General features: G+C 33.0%; 1 protein-coding gene across 1 annotated transcript; it reads right to left on the reverse strand.

Moving 5' to 3' along the window:
- Positions 1 to 577: 577 nt before the first annotated feature.
- LOC143256140 (innexin unc-9-like) lies at positions 578 to 21,209 on the reverse strand. The gene is made up of 2 exons (XM_076512931.1): positions 21,070 to 21,209; positions 578 to 4,907 (listed from the first exon to the last, which is right to left on the reverse strand). Exon 2 carries the CDS (start codon positions 4,665 to 4,667, stop codon positions 3,411 to 3,413), a length of 1,257 nt encoding a protein of 418 aa, XP_076369046.1. The 5' UTR covers positions 4,668 to 4,907; positions 21,070 to 21,209; the 3' UTR covers positions 578 to 3,410.
- Positions 21,210 to 22,303: the final 1,094 nt, after the last annotated feature.

Here is a 22,303-nt window from a genome sequence, read left to right on the forward strand (position 1 = left end):
TATAATATCTACTTCCTTTATTACTTTGGTTCGAATTATAATATCTACTTCCTTTATTACTTTGGTTTGTATTCTAATATCTACTTCATTTATTACTTTGGTTTGTATTATAATATCTACTTCATTTATTACTTTGGTTTGTATTCTTTTGGCTTGTATTATAATATCTACTTCATTTATTACTTTGGTTTGTACATCACTTATTACTTTGGTTTGTATTCTAATATCTACATCACTTATTACTTTGGTTTGTATTAAAATATCTAAGTACTTCATTGTTTTATATTATATTATGTACTTGTTTCGTTTGTTTTTTTATTATTATCCACTTGTTCATTGTTTTGTTTTGTATTCTATAACTTACTTGTTTCATTATTCCATTTTTGACATTATGACTTTTTTGTATCTACCTCTTAGCTGCTCAATGATAACTTTTAGATGTTATAGCATTAAAAATTGGGTTTCGATATACACGACAGTACAACACATAAATCCAATTGTGTAGCTTTATGTATAATATCAAACAATCTTTACTTTTTAACCCTCCGCTAATGAATGAGATGCAAGTGATCAAGACTTTTATCATTAAACATAACTTTATAGTCACACAAGAAATCATTTTATGTTTTGGCTTTCTATTTTATTTTGTCATTCTAAAGACGTTGTTCTACTCTACTGGTAAATGACGTTTAAAATGTTTGTGTTTTGTTAACATGAATATAACTTGAATCTCTTAAGTAAATATATATATATACCCTCAGTCAGAAATAACAAGGATCTGAATTTTAAAAGATTTTCTACATATTTTACAGAATAAAAACAATAAAATAATTTCGGAACCTCTTCTCAAATGTTAATATACTCTAGTAAGAAATAAAATTAGTTGGAAGAAGTTATTTGTAAAAATAAACATACAAATCCAATTTATAACACTGTATAATTGTAGCGTTTCTTTAACTTTTACTGGAGAAAATGTGATAAAGCGTTGAACATGTAGATTAACCTTAAATATTATAAGTCGTTTACAGGTAAACTTACGAAAATTAACTGATAGTTCTACTACACCTTACGAAATACAGATTTCAATTACGTAATGCTACACTGAAATGCATGAAACGTTTCATTTCTGTAAAGTAATCTGTAACGTTGTTGCTATCAGTTCTGCTTATTCAAAACCTTATGAATTTCGAAGAGTTTCAGATGTGACTAAATATTCTTGGTATATATTGAGCATCAGTAAAAGTTAGAACTGAAATGTTCAGCACCTAGCGCATAAAATAAGAGATGAACAACATATTGTGAAATTATAATTGTCTTAACAGTTGTATCAACTAAAAATCGATAACAATACGTCCCTGATAATGTACATTAAAGATTATTAAACCACATGAAACAATTTTTGTTTCTACTTCTCTACAAAACACCAGCGCCCTCTTGTAAGACAAGACAATAAAATAAAGTTTCTTTTGAACTAATACTGAAAGAAAATGTTGTAGAAATTGTTCTCTACTTTTAAAAAAAAATTAGTGGTTACAGAAAGTGTTTGTTTTGAGTTCTTGTTAGATAACTTAACACGCAATAATGAAATATCGTATTAATGTAAGCCATGAATTCGATCTCTAAGCGAGACATTTTTAAAGAAGATGAAACGTTTTGTTGTACAACATTAATAAATTAATTTAAGGTACCCAATTATAGTTAGTTTGTTTTCTTATTATTTACAAAGTTCGTGGATTCGTCTTATTACCTGAACAAGGTTTGAGCTTACTTACCTACTATTCATGAATTAATAATGTTAAAAGAAACTTTAGTATGAGATTAATAACAATTTTACAAGTGATAAAAGTGATGCTCTTTTACTTTCTACACTTGAATCTAGACGTTGATGTTCTAAAAACTTGAAAAGTGCAAAAATTCCTACAAATTACACTTCTATTTGCGCTTTGATTATGATAATTTAATCCAATATCCGCCAGGGTTGCTTGTTTTGTAAATATCATTGGCTCATGTTCCTGCATGAGAAAAATGCCATGAAGATAAGGGTACTGATGGCATGGTTGTTGGCATTAAGGAAGATAAGGGTACTGACGGCATGGATGTTGGCATTAAGGAAGATAAGGGTACTGACGGCATGGTTGTTGGCATTAAGGAATATAAGGGTACTGATAGTATGGTTGTTGGCATTAAGGAAGATAAGGGTACTGACGGCATGGTTGTTGGCATTAAGGAAGATAAGGGTACTGCTGGCATGGTTGTTGGCATTAAGGAAGATAAGGGTACTGACGGCATGGTTGTTGGCATTAAGGAAGATAAGGGTACTGACGGCATGGTTGTTGGCTGACTGGCATGGTTGTTGGCATTAAGGAAGATAAGACGGCATGGTTGTTGGCATTAAGGAAGATAAGGGCACTGCTGGCATGGTTGTTGGCATTAAGGAAGATAAGGGCACTGACAGCATGGTTGTTGGCATTAAGGAAGATAAGGGTACTGACGGCATGGTTGTTGGCATTAAGGAAGATAAGGGTACTGATGGCATGGTTGTTGGCATTAAGGAAGATAAGGGTACTGACGGCATGGTTGTTGGCATTAAGGAAGATAAGGGTACTGACGGCATGGTTGTTGGCATTAAGGAAGATAAGGGTACTGATAGTATGGTTGTTGGCATTAAGGAAGATAAGGGTTACTGACGCATGGTTGTTGGCATTAAGGAAGATAAAGGTACTGATGGCATGGTTGTTGGCATTAAGGAAGATAAGGGCACTGACTGGCATGGTTGTTGGCATTAAGGAAGATAAGGGCACTGACAGCATGGTTGTTGGCATCAAGGAAGATAAGGGCACTGACGGCATGGATGTTGGCATTAAGGAAGATAAAATACTGACAGCATGGTTGTTGGCATTAAGGAAGATAAGGGTACTGATGGTATGGTTGTTGGCATTAAGGAAGATAAGGGTACTGACGGCATGGTTGTTGGCATTAAGGAAGATAAGGGTACTGCTGGCATGGTTGTTGGCATTAAGGAAGATAAGGGCACTGACGGCATGGTTGTTGGCATTAAGGAAGATAAGGGTACTGACGGCATGGTTGTTGGCATTAAGGAAGATAAGGGTACTGATGACACGTTTGTTGGCATTAAGGAAGATAAAGGTACTGATGGCACGTTTGTTGGTATTAAGGAAGATAAGGGTACTCATGGTATGGTTGTTGGCATTAAGGAAGATAAGGGTACTGCTGGCATGGTTGTCGGCATTAAGGAAGATAAAGGTACTGATGACACGTTTGTTGGTATTAAGGAAGATAAAGGTACTGATGACACGTTTGTTGGTATTAAGGAAAATAAGGGTACTGATGGCACAGTTGTTGGCATTAATGAAAATAAGAGTACTGACGGTTGTTGGCATTAAGGTCAACTACATATCACCACCACCTTCGTCATAAGCCTTTAACTGGCTTGCATAAAACTCCCAAAGCTTCCCGACAATCACAGTTGCCATGGCACTACCTTGGTTGTGTTCTACAAGCCGAAGTACAAAGGCGCCGTCCCAGCCCAGGTAGCTTGCGGATATCTTCTTGGAAGCACGCGCCACATCACTCATTCGGATAACTCGGGAGCGGCAGAGACAGAGTCGAATGAAAGCCAGTCGACTGTAAGGAAAAGACTTCCAAACCCACAAGATCAAACTAAACGCATTCAACTGAAGGATGATAGCTAAATAAAACCACACGATGGAAAAGATTTTTTCGTTAAACACGTTTATTGGCAACACACACCTGCATACGTAAGTCCTAAGCCCCCCCTGCATTGCTGCTCGAACCTGACACAGAGTTTGTAGCGGAAAACGCGGAGAAATCCACCAACTGCCATCTTCTATCAAGTGGTTAAATATCTCAAAACCATGCCAAAAGTAACCTTTCTCCATAAAGGCATTCAGGAGCAAAAACTGCAAACCCACATTTAACACATAGAGGAATTTCACAAACAAGTATAAGAGGCACAAGAAACGGCTCGGGCCAGGAGAATAGCGACAGCCCATAAGAGGCAGTCGACACGACGGGTCCGTGCACCAGCCCGCACTTCCATTTACCAACGTGTTGAACTGCTCCACAAACTCTGCTAATAAAGATTCTCGCTGTTGGCAACCAGGAGGAATGGCTGAAATGTCAGAAGCGCGTTTGAGGAGTTGTCGTAGTTTGACACCAGCGTTATGAGCGCAAGCGCTCCACACGATGAAAGGTAAATGAAAACACACGCCTTGTAGCATCAAAATCAATGGCGACCATTGATAGTAACTCACGCGTACTCGTCGTAATTTATCTTTTTGTACTGAGAACATATCCAAGCCACTGTAATCCAGTTCCTCAGGTATGACTCGAGGATAAGGTGGCTGCACCGGAGGGCTTACCGTTTCTTCTTCTTCGTCGGCTGTAACCATGTAGTACGTCGACGTTGTCCAGCAGTAGCTATTGACGTAACGCGCCTGGGCGTCAGTGAAGTAAGTTGGTGTGAAACATTCGATGGGTTCTCCAATGTATTGTTTGGTGAAGATAGGAAGCGCGAGGAAAAAGAAGACAACGGACGTGTACTTCCTGTTCAACTTGTCTATACCGTCATCGACGGGGATGTGACGACCTCCGATCAAGTCGTGGAAGTGGAACATGTACGACATTCTGTTCCTTGTTTATTAGTTCTGATGTAACACTTTGTGGGAACGAGTGCTCAGAGAAGAAACAGAGACCACACACTGGCCAGAGGGCAAAGTTTGTAGTCAGACACCACTGCACTTGGTCAGCTTGGATTCCATGGAAATATTGTTTATTTCCTCGGTGGGGCAGTTGTAGACAAGAAAGTGGTAAAAACTAGAAGTGTAGGAACCTCCTTTGAGCATGGCCACTATCGGGTGTTATACCTGTGATACAGAAAATTCAAAACATGAAACCAGTAATTAAGGAAAATAACTCTTGAAATCAAGCATTTAAGTATTGCAGACAACCATGTACAAACGAGAAAACAACTTCTCTGTTTAAGACAGCTATTCCGTCGATGATATATGAGCGAAAAATGTGTAACTGCTGATAAAATGGCCAGTACTGATACAAATTAAAATCAAAATTTCTTAAACTCCCCTAGCTTTAGACACATAAATCATCTTTAGAAGGCCATTTGTAATATATTTCCCTATCTTCAGATGTCGAAACGTCTCTAAATAATGGTTATCGCTTGTAGTTATGGACTTTAATATATTGCAAAAAATTCAACAAAACATATGATTCAGGAACATAATAAATATATGAACTTAGTAACGGTTATCTATCTACAATAAATATATAAACTTAGTAACGGTTATCTATCTACAATAAATATATGAACTTAGTAACGGTTATCTATCTACAATAAATATATGGACTTAGTAACACGTATATAACTAAAAATAAAAATATAGGCTTAGTAACAGTTATCTTCCTATATTATGTCCCAGAAGACCATACAATGATTAACTCAGTATTACAGAAACGTCGACTCAACTTGGACACCTGTGGTCTTCCTAAATGCTGTTATTCACAAAGAAAAGAATCTATAAAACATGTATTGTCTAAAACTGACTTCTTCGTCTTCCTTGGGAGTTTATTAGGATGCGGTGTCGGCCATTATTGTGTAATAATTGTCATTACACTTAGCATCACCTTCAATGAAGTAGTTACACAAACAGCACAAGACCTCCATTATATTTGTAAAGCACGATTAACCTTCATGACTATCTCAACTTGCAAAGTTTACTCCAAGTTCGTCATTTCAAAATTCATAAAAATACAAGCTTTCTTTTAGTCTAAAAAGTATTTTTTCTCTTAGTTATATTTAAGTACTTACACAGACACATCGATCTATCTGATTCAAAAAGTATGTCAACCCTAACACTCAAGGAGCTTACAACCATAGAATCTCTGTATTTTCGATAAGTTGGAAGAAACTCTAAGCAACTGTCGTGACAATCAATACAAATAAAACACAAAGATGAGCAACAGAGTGAAAACCCCAGATATCTGGGGGTACAGGTTCATCAAATAAAACACAAAGATGAGCAACAGAGTGAAAACCCCAGATATCTGGGGAACAGGTTCATCAAATAAAACACAAAGATGAGCAACAGAGTGAAAACTCCAGATATCTTGGGGTACAGGTTCATCAAATAAAACACAAAGATGAGCAACAGAGTGAAAACTCCAGATATCTGGGGTACAGGTTCACCTTTATCTGTAAAATATGAAAACTTAACCATTTAATTTTAAATTAAGAGTATATATGAATGTTCAAGCCTTAAGTATGTACTTAAAACCTTTTACATGAAAACAAAAACATAACAAAAATATAAAGCAAAAATCTCAGATAACATGTAGTCATGGAAAGAGTGTGCGACCAATTGTGAATCATTCATAAGACACTTTTCATTGTTTCATTGCGACAGCAAATTTTACAGGAAATCATCAATCACGTACTAATGGCACATACGCTAAACGTCGTAAAGCCATTAACAAGAACTTACTTAGAAACTCATTCACCTCACAAACAAAAAATGTTAAATGTATGTATTAAATCAATAGATAACTCAACCTTACGATGGACTTTATCTTTTATATAGAATAAAACCCCTACATATAAGGGTTTCTTGATTAAAAATCTATACTTATTGTAACAAGTTGACATATATATCGTCGAATTAGAGACTGAAACGCCATCGTGAAAATCGCAACTTTTTACAAATATAACATTACTTTATATGTCACAGAGATAACATTACTTTATATGTCACAGAGATATAATTACTTTATATGTCACAGAGATATACTTACTTTATATGTCACAGAGATAACATTACTTTATATGTCACAGAGATAACATTACTTTATATGTCACAGAGATAACATTACTTTATTTGTCACAGAGATAACATTACTTTATTTGTCACAGAGATAACATTACTTTATTTGTCACAGAGATAACATTACTTTATATGTCACAGAGATAACATTACTTTATATGTCACAGAGATATAATTACTTTATATGTCACAGAGATATACTTACTTTATATGTCACAGAGATAACATTACTTTCTATGTCACAGAGATAACATTACTTTATATGTCACAGAGATAACATTACTTTATTTGTCACAGAGATAACATTACTTTATATGTCACAGAGATAACATTACTTATTTGTCACAGAGATAACATTACTTTATTTGTCACAGAGATAACATTACTTTATATGTCACAGAGATAACATTACTTTATATGTCACAGATATAACATTACTTTATTTGTCACAGAGATAACATTACTTTATATGTCACAGAGATAACATTACTTTATATGTCACAGAGATAACAAAAACAGAGCGACGACAAAAATTGTAGAGTTAAATATACGACCCACGATAGTCGGTGATACAAAACACTCAATTATGGACCACATATAATATATACAACAACAAAAAACATTGAATGTTTAAATATATCGCCTAGAATAGACGTTCACACAACCTACTAAATTATAGATTACACACATTATGTAAAAAACAAAAACATATTGAACGTTTTAAAAACATACCACACAATAGTTGGCAACACAACCTATTAAATTATATGTTACAATCATAATGTAAAACAAGAAAAAACACACTGAAGGCTAAAATATATAGCGTACTATAGTCGGTGAAACAACCAAATAAATTATAAGTTACATACATTATGTAAAATAAGAAACACATATTGAATGGTTAAATATATAGCCCTCGATAGTCAGTGACTCAACCTACTCAATTATGTCCCACATATAATAGGTAAAACAAAAAAAAATATTTAACGTTTAAATGCATAGCCCACGACAGTCGATAACACACACTACAAAATTATAGGTTGCATACATAATGTAAAACAAAAAAAAACATTCTTAACGTTTAAATACATAGCCCACAATATTCGGGGCCACAACCTACAAATTATAGGTTGCATACATAATGTAAAACAAAACAAAACATATTTAACCTTTAAATATATAACCCACGATAGTCGGTGACTCAATCTACTAAATTATAGGTTACATACATTGTGTAAAACAAGAAAAAAACATATTGAACGATTAAATATTTAGCCCACGATAATGATAGTCGATAAAACAAACTACTAAATTATAGGTTCCATACATTATATAAAACAAAAAAAAACATTCTTAACGTTTAAATATACAGCCCACAATATTCGGTGGCACAACATACTAAATAAAAGGTTGCATACATAATGTAAAACCAGAAAAAAAAATTTAAATACATAGCCCACGACAGTCGGTGACACAACGTAATAAATTATAGGTTACATACATTGTGTGAAAAACAAAAAACATACTGAACCTTTAAATATATAGTCGACAATAGTCGGTGACTCAACCTACTAAATTATAGGTTGCATACATAACTTTAAAAAAACAACAACATATTTAACGTTTAGATATATAGCCCACAATAGTCGATGAACATACCTACTAAATTATAGGTTGCACACATTATGCAAAACAAAAAAAGACACTGAACATTTATATATATAGCCCATGATAGTCGGTTGCACAACCTCCTAAATTATATGTTATGTACATTATCTAAAACAAACAACAAATCATATTGAACGTTATAATATGGAGCCTACAATAGTTGGTTACTCAAACTACGAAATTATACGTAACATACATTACATAAAAGACAAAACAACATATTGAACATTTACATATATAGTCCACAATAGTCGGTGACACAACATACTAAAGTATAGGTTACATACATTACGTAGAACAAGAAAAACATGTTCAACGTTTAAATATATACCTCACGATATTTGGTGAGTTAACCTACTAAATTATAAGTTACATACTTTATGTAAAACCAAAGACAAAACATATTCAACGTTTAAATATATACTCTACGATAGTCGGTTACCCAACCTACTAAATTACAGGTTAAATAGATTATGTAGGACAAAAAAAAAAAACAATTTCAACATTTATATATATAGTCCACGATAACTGGTGATACAACCTACTAAATTATAGGTTACATACGTTACGTAAAACAAAAAAAAAGAAGTTGTTGAATGTTAACGTATATACCCAACAATACTCACTGACACAACCTACCAAACTTTAGGTTATATAGATAATATAAAACAAAAATCAACATATTGATCGTTTAAATATACAGCCCACGATAGTAGGTGACTCAACGTTCTAAATTATATATTAAGTACATTATATAGAATAAATCACATATTCAACGTTTAAATTTAAAGCCCACGATAGTAGGTGAATCAGTCTACTAAATTATAGGTTAGGCATATTATGCAGAACAAAAAAAAGAACGCATTCAAAACTTAAATATATAGCCTACGATACCCGTTGACACAACCCCTAATACATTATAAATTACATACTTTATATAAAACAAAAACCAACATATTCAACGTTTAAATACATAGCCCACGATAGTCGGTGACTCAACCTACTGAATGATAAGTTAGCTACATTATGTAGAAGAAAACAAAAGAACATATTGACCGCTTAAATATATAGCCCACAATAGTATGTGTCACAACGTACCAAATTATAGGTTACACACATTATGTAAAACAAAAAAACACGTATTGAGCACCTAAATTATACGTTAGATACATTACGTAAAAAAATAACTTTAAATATATAGCCCACGATAGTCGATTACACAGCCTACTAAGTTATAAGTTACAAATATAATCTAAAAAAAAACAAAACATATTCAATATTTAAATATATAGCCCACAGTAGTCAGTGTCTCAAACTTCTAGATTATATGTTATACATATTACGTAAAATAAAAAAAAAATTAAACATTTAAATATATAGCCAAGCACAGTCGGTGACACAACCTACTACGTTACAGGTTACTTAAATTATTGAACGTTTCGATATATCGCCCACAAAAGTCAGGGACACAACCTACCAAATTATAGGTTATATACATTATGTAAAAGATAAAAAATCATGTTTGACCTTTAAATATATAGTGCACGATAGTAGGTGCCACAACCTACTAAATTATAGGTTAGCACATATGATGTAGAACAAAAAAGAAACATTTAACATTTAAATATATAGTCCATGATAGTACGTGCCACAACCTACTAAATTATATTTTACATATAGTATTTGAAAGAAAAAAAACATATTTAACGTTTAAATGTATAGTCCACGATAGTCGGTGACTCAACTTTCTAAATTATAGGTTAAATACATTACGTGGAATGAAAAAAAAAGCATATTGAACGCATAAATATATAGTCCAGGATATTCGGTGACACGACGTCTAAAATTATAGGATACATACATAATGCAAAAAACAGGATATTTATCTTTTTATTATATTGTTCGAGATAGTCGGTGTCCTAGCCTACTAAATTGTAGGTTACATACATTGTGTAAAACAAAAAAAAATCAAATTCAACGTTTAAATATATACCCTACGACAGTGAATGACTCAACCTACTAAAGTATAGGCTACATAAATAATGAAAACTGAAAAAAGTACAAATTAAAAGCTTAAATATATAACTTACCATAGTCGGTTACACAAGCAACTAAATTATAGGTTACATACATTACGCAAGAAACAAAAACAATTCACGTTTAAATGTATAGCCCGCAATAGTCAGGAACAGAACCTACTATATTACAGGTTACATACATCATGTAAAACGAAAACAAACATACTGAACGTTTAAAAATATAACCCACAGTAGTCGATGATACAACCTACTACATTATAAGTTACATAAATTATCTAGGGTAGAAAAAAAGAAACTATTGAACCCTTAAATATTTTGCCCGCAACATACGAAATTATAGACTACATATATTACATAGAACAGAAAAAAAGAACATATTGAACGCTTAATTATATAACAAACGATAATCGGTGACACAATATATCAAATCATAGGTTACGCATATTATTTTAAAAAAAATCTATTTAGAGTTAAATATATAGCCTGTGATAGTCTGTGATAAAACCTACTAAATTATAGGTTAAATACATTATGTAAAACAAAAAAAAACCAACATATTGAACGTTTTAAACATATAATCCACGACTGTCGGTGACAAAAATTACTAAATTATAGGTTACATACATTATGTGAAAAACAAGTTTTGATAGAATTACTTCAATTTAAGAAATAGTGGCCAGCATACAAAGGATAGAGTTATCAACCTGTGATAAAGTGTTTCAACAACCTAAAGGATAGTTATCAACCTGTGATAAAGTGTTTCAACAACCTAAAGGATAGTTATCAACCTGTGATAAAGTGTTTCAACAACCTAAAGGATAGTTATCAACCTATGATAAAGTGTTTCAACAACCTAAAGGATAGTTATCAACCTGTGATAAAGTGTTTCAACAACCTAAAGGATAGTTATCAACCTGTGATAAAGTGTTTCAACAACCTAAAGGATAGTTATCAACCTGTAATAAAGTGTTTCAACAACCTAAAGGATAGAGTTATCAACCTGTGATAAAGTGTTTCAACAACCTAAAGGATAGAGTTATCAACCTGTAATAAATTGTTTCAACAACCTAAAGTATAGTTATCAACCTGTGATAAAGTGTTTCAACAACCTAAAGGATAGTTATCAACCTATGATAAAGTGTTTCAACAACCTAAAGGATAGTTATCAACCTGTAATAAAGTGTTTCAACAACCTAAAGGATAGTTAACCTGTGATAAAGTGTTTCAACAACCAAAAGGATAGTTATCAACCTGTGATAAAGTGTTTCAACAACCTAAAGGATAGTTATCAACCTGTGATAAAGTGTTTCAACAACCTAAAGGATAGTTATCAACCTGTGATAAAGTGTTTCAACAACCTAAAGGATAGAGTTATCAACCTGTGATAAAGTGTTTCAACAACCTAAAGGATAGAGTTATCAACCTGTGATAAAGTGTTTCAACAACCTAAAGGATAGAGTTATCAACCTGTGATAAAGTGTTTCAACAACCTAAAGGATAGAGTTATCAACCTGTGATAAAGTGTTTCAACAACCTAAAGGATAGAGTTATCAACCTGTGATAAAGTGTTTCAACAACCTAAAGGATAGAGTTATCAACCTGTGATAAAGTGTTTCAACAACCTAAAGGATAGAGTTATCAACCTGTGATAAAGTGTTTCAACAACCTAAAGGATAGAGTTATCAACCTGTGATAAAGTGTTTCAACAACCTAAAGGATAGAGTTATCAACCTGTGATAAAGTGTTTCAACAACCTAAAGGATAGAGTTATCAACCTGTGATAAAGTGTTTCAACAACCTAAAGGATAGAGTTATCAACCTGTGATAAAGTGTTTCAACAACCTAAAGGATAGAGTTATCAACCTGTGATAAAGTGTTTCAACAACCTAAAGGATAGTTATCAACCTGTGATAAAGTGTTTCAACAACCTAAAGGATAGTTATCAACCTGTGATAAAGTGTTTCAACAACTTGAGGTATATACTGACGTCCACCTGCGAATTGATGTTTAAACAACATGAAAGATAGAGTTACGTCAACCTGTGAAATAGTGTTCGAACAGCTTCATGGATAGAGTTATCAACCTGTAAAATAAGATTTCAGCAACCTAAAAGATAGAGTTAAATTAACTTGTGAAATAGTGTACCAACAACCTGAAAGATAGAATTATGTACACTAGTTAAATAGTGTTTCAACAATTTGAAGGTTAGAGTTACATCAATGTGTGAAATAGTGTTTAACAACATGAAGGATATAGATACGTCAACCTGTGGAATAGTGTTTAACAACATGAAGGATATAGATACGTCAACCTGTGGAATAGTATTTAACAACATGAAGGATATAGATAAGTCAACCTGTGAAATAGTGTTTCAACAATTTGAAGGTTAGAGTTACATCAATGTGTGGAATAGTGTTTAACAACATGAAGGATATAGATACGTCAACCTGTGGAATAGTGTTTAACAACATGAAGGATATAGATACGTCAACCTGTGGAATAGTATTTAACAACATGAAGGATATAGATACGTCAACCTGTGAAATAGTGTTTAACAACATGAAGGATATAGATACATCAACCTGTAAAATAGTATTTAACAACATGAAGGATATAGATACGTCAACCTGTGAAATAGTGTTTAAAAACATGAAGGATATAGACACGTCAACCTGTCAAATAGTGTTTAACAACATGAAGGATATAGATACGTCAACCTGTGGAATAGTGTTTAACAACATGAAGGATATAGACACGTCAACCTGTGAAATAGTGTTTAACAACATGAAGGATATAGATACGTCAACCTGTGGAATAGTGTTTAACAACATGAAGGATATAGATACGTCAACCTGTGAAACACTGTTTAACAACATGAAGGATATAGACACGTCAACCTGTGAAATAGTGTTTAACAACATGAAGGATATAGATACATCAACCTGTGAAATAGTGTTTAACAACATGAAGGATATAGATACGTCAACCTGTGGAATAGTGTTTAACAACATGAAGGATATAGACACGTCAACCTGTGAAATAGTGTTTAACAACATGAAGGATATAGACACGCCAACCTGTGAAATAGTATTTAACAACATGAAGGATATAGACACGTCAACCTGTGGAATAGTGTTTAACAACATGAAGGATATAGACACGTCAACCTGTGAAATAGTGTTCCAACATCCTTACGGACAAAGTTATCAACTTGTGATAAAGTGTTTCAACAACCTAAAAAATAGAGCTATCAACTTGTGATAAAGTGTTTCAACAACCTAAAGGATAGTTATCAACCTAAGATAAAGTGTTTCAACAACCTAAAGGATAGTTATCAACCTATGATAAAGTGTTTCAACAACCTAAAGGATAGAGTTATCAACTTGTGATAAAGTGTTTCAGCAACCTAAAAGATAGAGTTAAATTAACTTGTGAAATAGTGTACCAACAACCTGAAAGATAGAATTATGTACACTAGTTAAATAGTGTTTCAACAATTTGAAGGTTAGAGTTACATCAATGTGTGGAATAGTGTTTAACAACATGAAGGATATAGATACGTCAACCTGTGGAATAGTGTTTAACAACATGAAGGATATAGATACGTCAACCTGTGGAATAGTATTTAACAACATGAAGGATATAGATACGTCAACCTGTGAAATAGTGTTTCAACAATTTGAAGGTTAGAGTTACATCAATGTGTGGAATAGTGTTTAACAACATGAAGGATATAGATACGTCAACCTGTGAAATAGTGTTTAACAACATGAAGGATATAGACACGTCAACCTGTCAAATAGTGTTTAACAACATGAAGGATATAGATACGTCAACCTGTGAAACACTGTTTAACAACATGAAGGATATAGATACGTCAACCTGTGGAATAGTGTTTAACAACATGAAGGATATAGACACGTCAACCTGTGAAATAGTGTTTAACAACATGAAGGATATAGACACGCCAATCTGTGAAATAGTATTTAACAACATGAAGGATATAGACACGTCAACCTGTGGAATAGTGTTTAACAACATGAAGGATATAGACACGTCAACCTGTGAAATAGTGTTCCAACATCCTTACGGACAAAGTTATCAACTTGTGATAAAGTGTTTCAACAACCTAAAAAATAGAGCTATCAACTTGTGATAAAGTGTTTCAACAACCTAAAGGATAGTTATCAACCTAAGATAAAGTGTTTCAACAACCTAAAGGATAGTTATCAACCTATGATAAAGTGTTTCAACAACCTAAAGGATAGAGTTATCAACTTGTGATAAAGTGTTTCAGCAACCTAAAAGATAGAGTTAAATTAACTTGTGAAATAGTGTACCAACAACCTGAAAGATAGAATTATGTACACTAGTTAAATAGTGTTTCAACAATTTGAAGGTTAGAGTTACATCAATGTGTGGAATAGTGTTTAACAACATGAAGGATATAGATACGTCAACCTGTGGAATAGTGTTTAACAACATGAAGGATATAGATACGTCAACCTGTGGAATAGTATTTAACAACATGAAGGATATAGATACGTCAACCTGTGAAATAGTGTTTCAACAATTTGAAGGTTAGAGTTACATCAATGTGTGGAATAGTGTTTAACAACATGAAGGATATAGATACGTCAACCTGTGAAATAGTGTTTAACAACATGAAGGATATAGACACGTCAACCTGTCAAATAGTGTTTAACAACATGAAGGATATAGATACGTCAACCTGTGGAATAGTGTTTAACAACATGAAGGATATAGACACGTCAACCTGTGAAATAGTGTTTAACAACATGAAGGATATAGATACGTCAACCTGTGGAATAGTGTTTAACAACATGAAGGATATAGATACGTCAACCTGTGAAACACTGTTTAACAACATGAAGGATATAGACACGTCAACCTGTGAAATAGTGTTTAACAACATGAAGGATATAGATACATCAACCTGTGAAATAGTGTTTAACAACATGAAGGATATAGATACGTCAACCTGTGGAATAGTGTTTAACAACATGAAGGATATAGACACGTCAACCTGTGAAATAGTGTTTAACAACATGAAGGATATAGACACGCCAACCTGTGAAATAGTATTTAACAACATGAAGGATATAGACACGTCAACCTGTGGAATAGTGTTTAACAACATGAAGGATATAGACACGTCAACCTGTGAAATAGTGTTCCAACATCCTTACGGACAAAGTTATCAACTTGTGATAAAGTGTTTCAACAACCTAAAAAATAGAGCTATCAACTTGTGATAAAGTGTTTCAACAACCTAAAGGATAGTTATCAACCTAAGATAAAGTGTTTCAACAACCTAAAGGATAGTTATCAACCTATGATAAAGTGTTTCAACAACCTAAAGGATAGAGTTATCAACTTGTGATAAAGTGTTTCAGCAACCTAAAAGATAGAGTTAAATTAACTTGTGAAATAGTGTACCAACAACCTGAAAGATAGAATTATGTACACTAGTTAAATAGTGTTTCAACAATTTGAAGGTTAGAGTTACATCAATGTGTGGAATAGTGTTTAACAACATGAAGGATATAGATACGTCAACCTGTGGAATAGTGTTTAACAACATGAAGGATATAGATACGTCAACCTGTGGAATAGTATTTAACAACATGAAGGATATAGATACGTCAACCTGTGAAATAGTGTTTCAACAACATGAAGGATATAGACACGTCAACCTGTGAAATAGTGTTTAACAACATGAAGGATATAGATACGTCAACCTGTGGAATAGTGTTTAACAACATGAAGGATATAGATACGTCAACCTGTGAAACACTGTTTAACAACATGAAGGATATAGACACGTCAACCTGTAAAATAGTATTTAACAACATGAAGGATATAGATACATCAACCTGTGAAATAGTATTTAACAACATGAAGGATATAGATACGTCAACCTGTGAAATAGTGTTTAACAACATGAAGGATATAGACACGTCAACCTGTCAAATAGTGTTTAACAACATGAAGGATATAGATACGTCAACCTGTGGAATAGTGTTTAACAACATGAAGGATATAGACACGTCAACCTGTGAAATAGTGTTTAACAACATGAAGGATATAGATACGTCAACCTGTGGAATAGTGTTTAACAACATGAAGGATATAGATACGTCAACCTGTGAAACACTGTTTAACAACATGAAGGATATAGACACGTCAACCTGTGAAATAGTGTTTAACAACATGAAGGATATAGATACATCAACCTGTGAAATAGTGTTTAACAACATGAAGGATATAGATACGTCAACCTGTGGAATAGTGTTTAACAACATGAAGGATATAGACACGTCAACCTGTGAAATAGTGTTTAACAACATGAAGGATATAGACACGCCAACCTGTGAAATAGTATTTAACAACATGAAGGATATAGACACGTCAACCTGTGGAATAGTGTTTAACCAAATGAAGGATATAGACACGTCAACCTGTGAAATAGTGTTTAACAACATGAAGGATATAGATACGTCAACCTGTGGAATAGTGTTTAACAACATGAAGGATATAGATACGTCAACCTGTGAAACACTGTTTAACAACATGAAGGATATAGACACGTCAACCTGTGAAATAGTGTTTAACAACATGAAGGATATAGATACATCAACCTGTGAAATAGTGTTTAACAACATGAAGGATATAGATACGTCAACCTGTGGAATAGTGTTTAACAACATGAAGGATATAGACACGTCAACCTGTGAAATAGTGTTCCAACATCCTTACGGACAGAGTTATCAACTTGTGATAAAGTGTTTCAACAACCTAAAAAATAGAGCTATCAACTTGTGATAAAGTGTTTCAACAACCTAAAGGATAGTTATCAACCTATGATAAAGTGTTTCAACAACCTAAAGGATAGTTATCAACCTATGATAAAGTGTTTCAACAACCTAAAGGATAGAGTTATCAACTTGTGATAAAGTGTTTCAACAACCTAAAGGATAGAGTTATCAACTTGTGATAAAGTGTTTCAACAACCTAAAGGATAGAGTTATCAACTTGTGATAAAGTGTTTAACAACCTGAAGGATAGAGTTACGTCAACCTATGAAATGGTGTTTAACAACCTGAAGGATAGAGTTACGTCAACCTATGAAATAGTGTTTAACCTGAAGGATAGAGTTACGTTAACCTATGAAATCTTGTTTAACAACCTGAAGGATAGATACGTCAACCTGTGAAATAGTGTTCCAACCTAAATTAGACGGAAATTACCTAAATTTCAGGTACCTCTAATTTTGAGTATGTGACCAAAGGGAAGATAACCAGTGTGAATTTTATTGAACTGCAAACTAGCTCGACCGTCAATTTTGTAACAGTTAAAAGTGGGAAGCTTGTTACTTGAACAACGTCTTGACTCTGAACCTTTCGGTTAGCGTGCTAAACTAAGCTATCAACAAATCCTTCTACGTTAAGCAAAAATACTTAATCTCCTTGGATTTTGCAAGTGAAAATATTCTATTTTTCCTGAATAATTAAACAGACAGCCACAATGTTTATGTCATTATACTCTCGAAGTTTGAAGCGAATATCACCTACTACACTCTTTAAAAATGTAAACTTTTATTAATTTTTAATTTTTAGTACAATTATGTGTTTTAGTACCATATTACAGAATTCAAGTATTGTTTTAATACCATGTCACTGAATTCAAGTATTGTTTTAGTACCGTGTTACTGGATTCAAGTATTGTTTTAATACCATGTCACTGAATTCAAGTATTGTTTTAGTACCGTGTTACTGGATTCAAGTATTGTATTAGTACCGTGTTACTGAATTCAAGTATTGTTTTAATACCATGTCACTGAATTCAAGTATTGTTTTAGTACCGTGTTACAGGATTCAAGTATTGTTTTAGTACCGTGTTAAAGGATTCAAGTATTGTTTTAGTACCGTGTTACTGGATTCAAGTATTGTTTTAGTACCGTGTTACTGAATTCAAGCATTGTTTTAATACCATGTCACTGAATTCAAGTATTGTTTTAGTACCGTGTTACTGGATTCAAGTATAATCACACATAGAAACAACCAACGTTTTACCAGACGTAAGAAACGAACGATCATTGTATTTAAATATTTGTGTTATCTTTCAGACAAAATAAAAGACGTTGATTACAAAATTGTGATTTGAAATATGAAAATTAACATTTAAACAACACAACTTGCTTCACTGAAACATAAATTTATCTGTCTTCACATAAGCTTACATAAACCAGCTTTTTGCATTCTCGGTTTACTTATCCATTCTGGAGATATTTTTACCTCCACGAGGTTCATGCATTATGGTTAGTAAAACGTTAAGAGTTGTCGTAATCATATTACATTTAGCCAGTTCACGTATCCTCGAAAACCAAAAAAAAACTGTTTGTACTATACGAGGGCTACTTTATTAATTGGTTGATACAAATTCTGTTTAGATTCAATGCTAGTTAATTAATAAGTGCTCTTCTTGTAGTTTAACTAGAATTCAACACAAAGGCTAATTCATGTCAAAATAGAAATGTGACAATCATTTATGTACAACTGGGTTTGAGGTAATCAATATTGAAAATTAAAATAAAAAGAAGTTACGAAGTTAATACGTATGCGGTTTTAAAATCTAAACTGGAGCAATTTCTGACAATCTCCAAAATTTTTAACAACATTTGTTGTAATCTCCAACAGTTTTAAACAACGTTAATATTAAGACAACTGGTAATTTAAAATGTCAATAAGTTTCAATATTTCGATGAATGAGCTCTCGTGAGTTTTTCTTTGTGGTGAACCTAGAAGCGACTTATACTGTGAATACAATATAAACATTTATAACTGAGTGTCAAAAAATATTTTTCCATAGCTTCTTCCTGGGAGAATTTTGTCGACATATTATTCGGATTTTGGCACAATTGCATTCTTAGTTTTATCGAAAATATTTACTTAGTTCTTATTTACCAAAGTCGTTTTTTTGTCTTTATCAATTTTTGTACACCACGAGTATTAAAGAGTTTTCACAACTTTGCTACTTCTTATAGAGGTTTCTGTAATGTTCTTACCTAAGCTTTTTACACTGTTATTACTGGAAGTTTTTTTTAATGTGTTTACAAAGGTTTTACACTGCCCTTGTGAAACTTCCCATACTGTTCTTTTTAAGGTGTTTGGGATGTTCTTACAAAAGTTTCTACACTAATATTCTTTCAAAGAATTTATTAAATAGCTCTAATGAAAGTTTTACAATGCTCTTATAAACTGTTATTATATTGCTTTTGCAAGAATTTCGTTCTTGCGTGGAGTGTTTTACACGTCTGACATTTTTCTGACAGGATTATTTTACGTTGATTGCACGAGTTACTTTCTTTTAACATTTTAAAAGTTTTATTCTTTTGACGAAGGTCCACTTTCTTTATACCACATTATTCTAAACTGAAAAATTTTTTGGATTAAGTTTATATTTAATTTTAATGCACACATTTCTTGTAAGAAAAAGTATTTTTGTAACCTGGTTTTCATAAGGAAATTTATTTATTTTTACTGAAACAACTGTTGTCAGAATAGACTAGTTAGTCCGGGAGAAAGGCCAAGGTTCAATAATTATGCTATTTAATTATGTTAGTGATAAAACTAATGATATTGAAGTGTAAATATAATGATAATGCAATCCTAGTAAACCTAATAATGACATTAAATTTTATGTTAAATTATTTGGAATAAGATAGAAACACGCTGTATATATTTAACGATATAAATCTAATAATTAGCTTGGTTTTACAGCTTATCCATATCCGTAGCGTTATGCACCATGTTACGTCTAATTAAACCAACATGATACTATCAACTAGAAGAGATTTTTGTAAACTATTATCACACGAATTTAATACAGTTGTTCAGTGTGGGTTGTGGGTGGTTAGACATGAATAGAAAATCACAATAATTAGAAAGTACATTAACGCTGGGAAAATATTCAATATACAAGCAACATATATTTAAAAAAATCAGATCAGTGAAGCTTTAATGATATTTAAGATCTTAGGGTGAAAGGTACTGAGAATATTCGAAACAAAACGTTTTTATTACAGATTTATGGACTTTGCTAAAGGCCTCCAGAAGAAACAGCCCATAGACCTTAACTCTAATATAAATGGATCAGTGTTTCACAAAACAAAAACGTAATATTCACGTGTAAGAGCTAAAAACTACAAGAAACAACGAGGAATTAAAAATGTTTCGATTTTTCAAGACTTGAGTTTTACTACGAAAGCAAGTAGGTTTACTTAAACATAACACGAAGAACGAATCGACCGTATCTGCCGAGTAATCCATCCTTAGTGACGGGGACGATTTCTAGGGTAAGCTAGGCCTTGTCAGCCAAGTGGATATCCTTGCTTTTGGCTTAAGCTAATTAAAGAAGTGTGTAAGTACATTCAAAATAAACTTCAAGGACATAAACGTTCTTACCAGAAACACGAAGGTCCTTCACGTGTGCATCAAACTTCACTCTTACGCTACTTTAGTAAGAAAGTCATCACGAGCAGCGCATGAACACACGGCTACACCCAGCCACTGGTAAATGGCAGTATTCCGATGTGCTCGACTTCGATATTCCGTGTACAGCTCATATTAAAACTGGTTACGCTACTGGACAAAATTTGGTGCTAACCGAAGAATAAATGTTGAGAAGAAAATATTTCAGGCTCTCTTCTTCTCTAAACCGTTCTTTGATCAAAGACATTCGATGGACATGAACATGAGACTCCGTGAGAGTTGCGACTGCTTTTCGGTTTAAGTTGACAACTAGTAACGCAGGCTAGACACAACTAGCCACAACAAAAAACTGGATATAAAGACGTTACAGCTATGTTTCCGAACATGTCTTTTCTTTTACAGGACAGTGAACTATAAAAACCTTACATACTTCTGTTTTTCTTGAATTTTAGTATCATTATTAAATTTAAACGTTCTCATAACAAATAAGTATACTAATAAACAGTGTTATCTTCGTTCATAGAACTAGATTACTATAGCAATGCTATCTTTGTTCATAGAACTAGATTATCATAACAATGCTATCTTCGTTTATAGAACTAGCACGCCCTTTACATTCCTACACTCAATTACACGACCGCCTTCAAACATGTGGTCAGCTATCGGTCACTTACCTCTTTCTTTCATAGTGAACCTGACGATAACCGAAGAAGGTCGAAACGTTGTTCGCTCCTCTACATAGTGTTTTCTCTATCCATACCAGCCGTTTTTTACATGTATAATATTCTCTATAAGTGGATTTTCTCGTCATCACGGAATGTCATCTTCGTTTATAGAACTGGATTATTATAACAATGCTATCTTCATTCACAGAACTAGGTTACTATAACAATTTATCTTCGTCTAAATAACAAGTTTATTATCACAATGTTATCTTCGTTTTTAAGAAATAGGTGACTGCAACAATGTTATTTTCGTTTATAAATCTAGGTTACTATGACAACGCCATCTTTGTTTAGAGAACAATGTTAACTTCGTTTATAGAACTAGGTTGCTATAACATTGCTATATTCGTATATAGAACTAGATTACTATAACAATGTTATCTTCATAGTAACCTATGAATGTCACATGTCAAAATCCATAAGACAATGGTATTTAATTGTAGCTTGATTCAAAAAGATCGTTGTATTCTTAATACAATAAT

This window comes from Tachypleus tridentatus, chromosome 7, assembly GCF_004210375.1.
Source record: "Tachypleus tridentatus isolate NWPU-2018 chromosome 7, ASM421037v1, whole genome shotgun sequence".
Classification (NCBI taxonomy): Eukaryota; Metazoa; Arthropoda; class Merostomata; order Xiphosura; family Limulidae; genus Tachypleus; species Tachypleus tridentatus.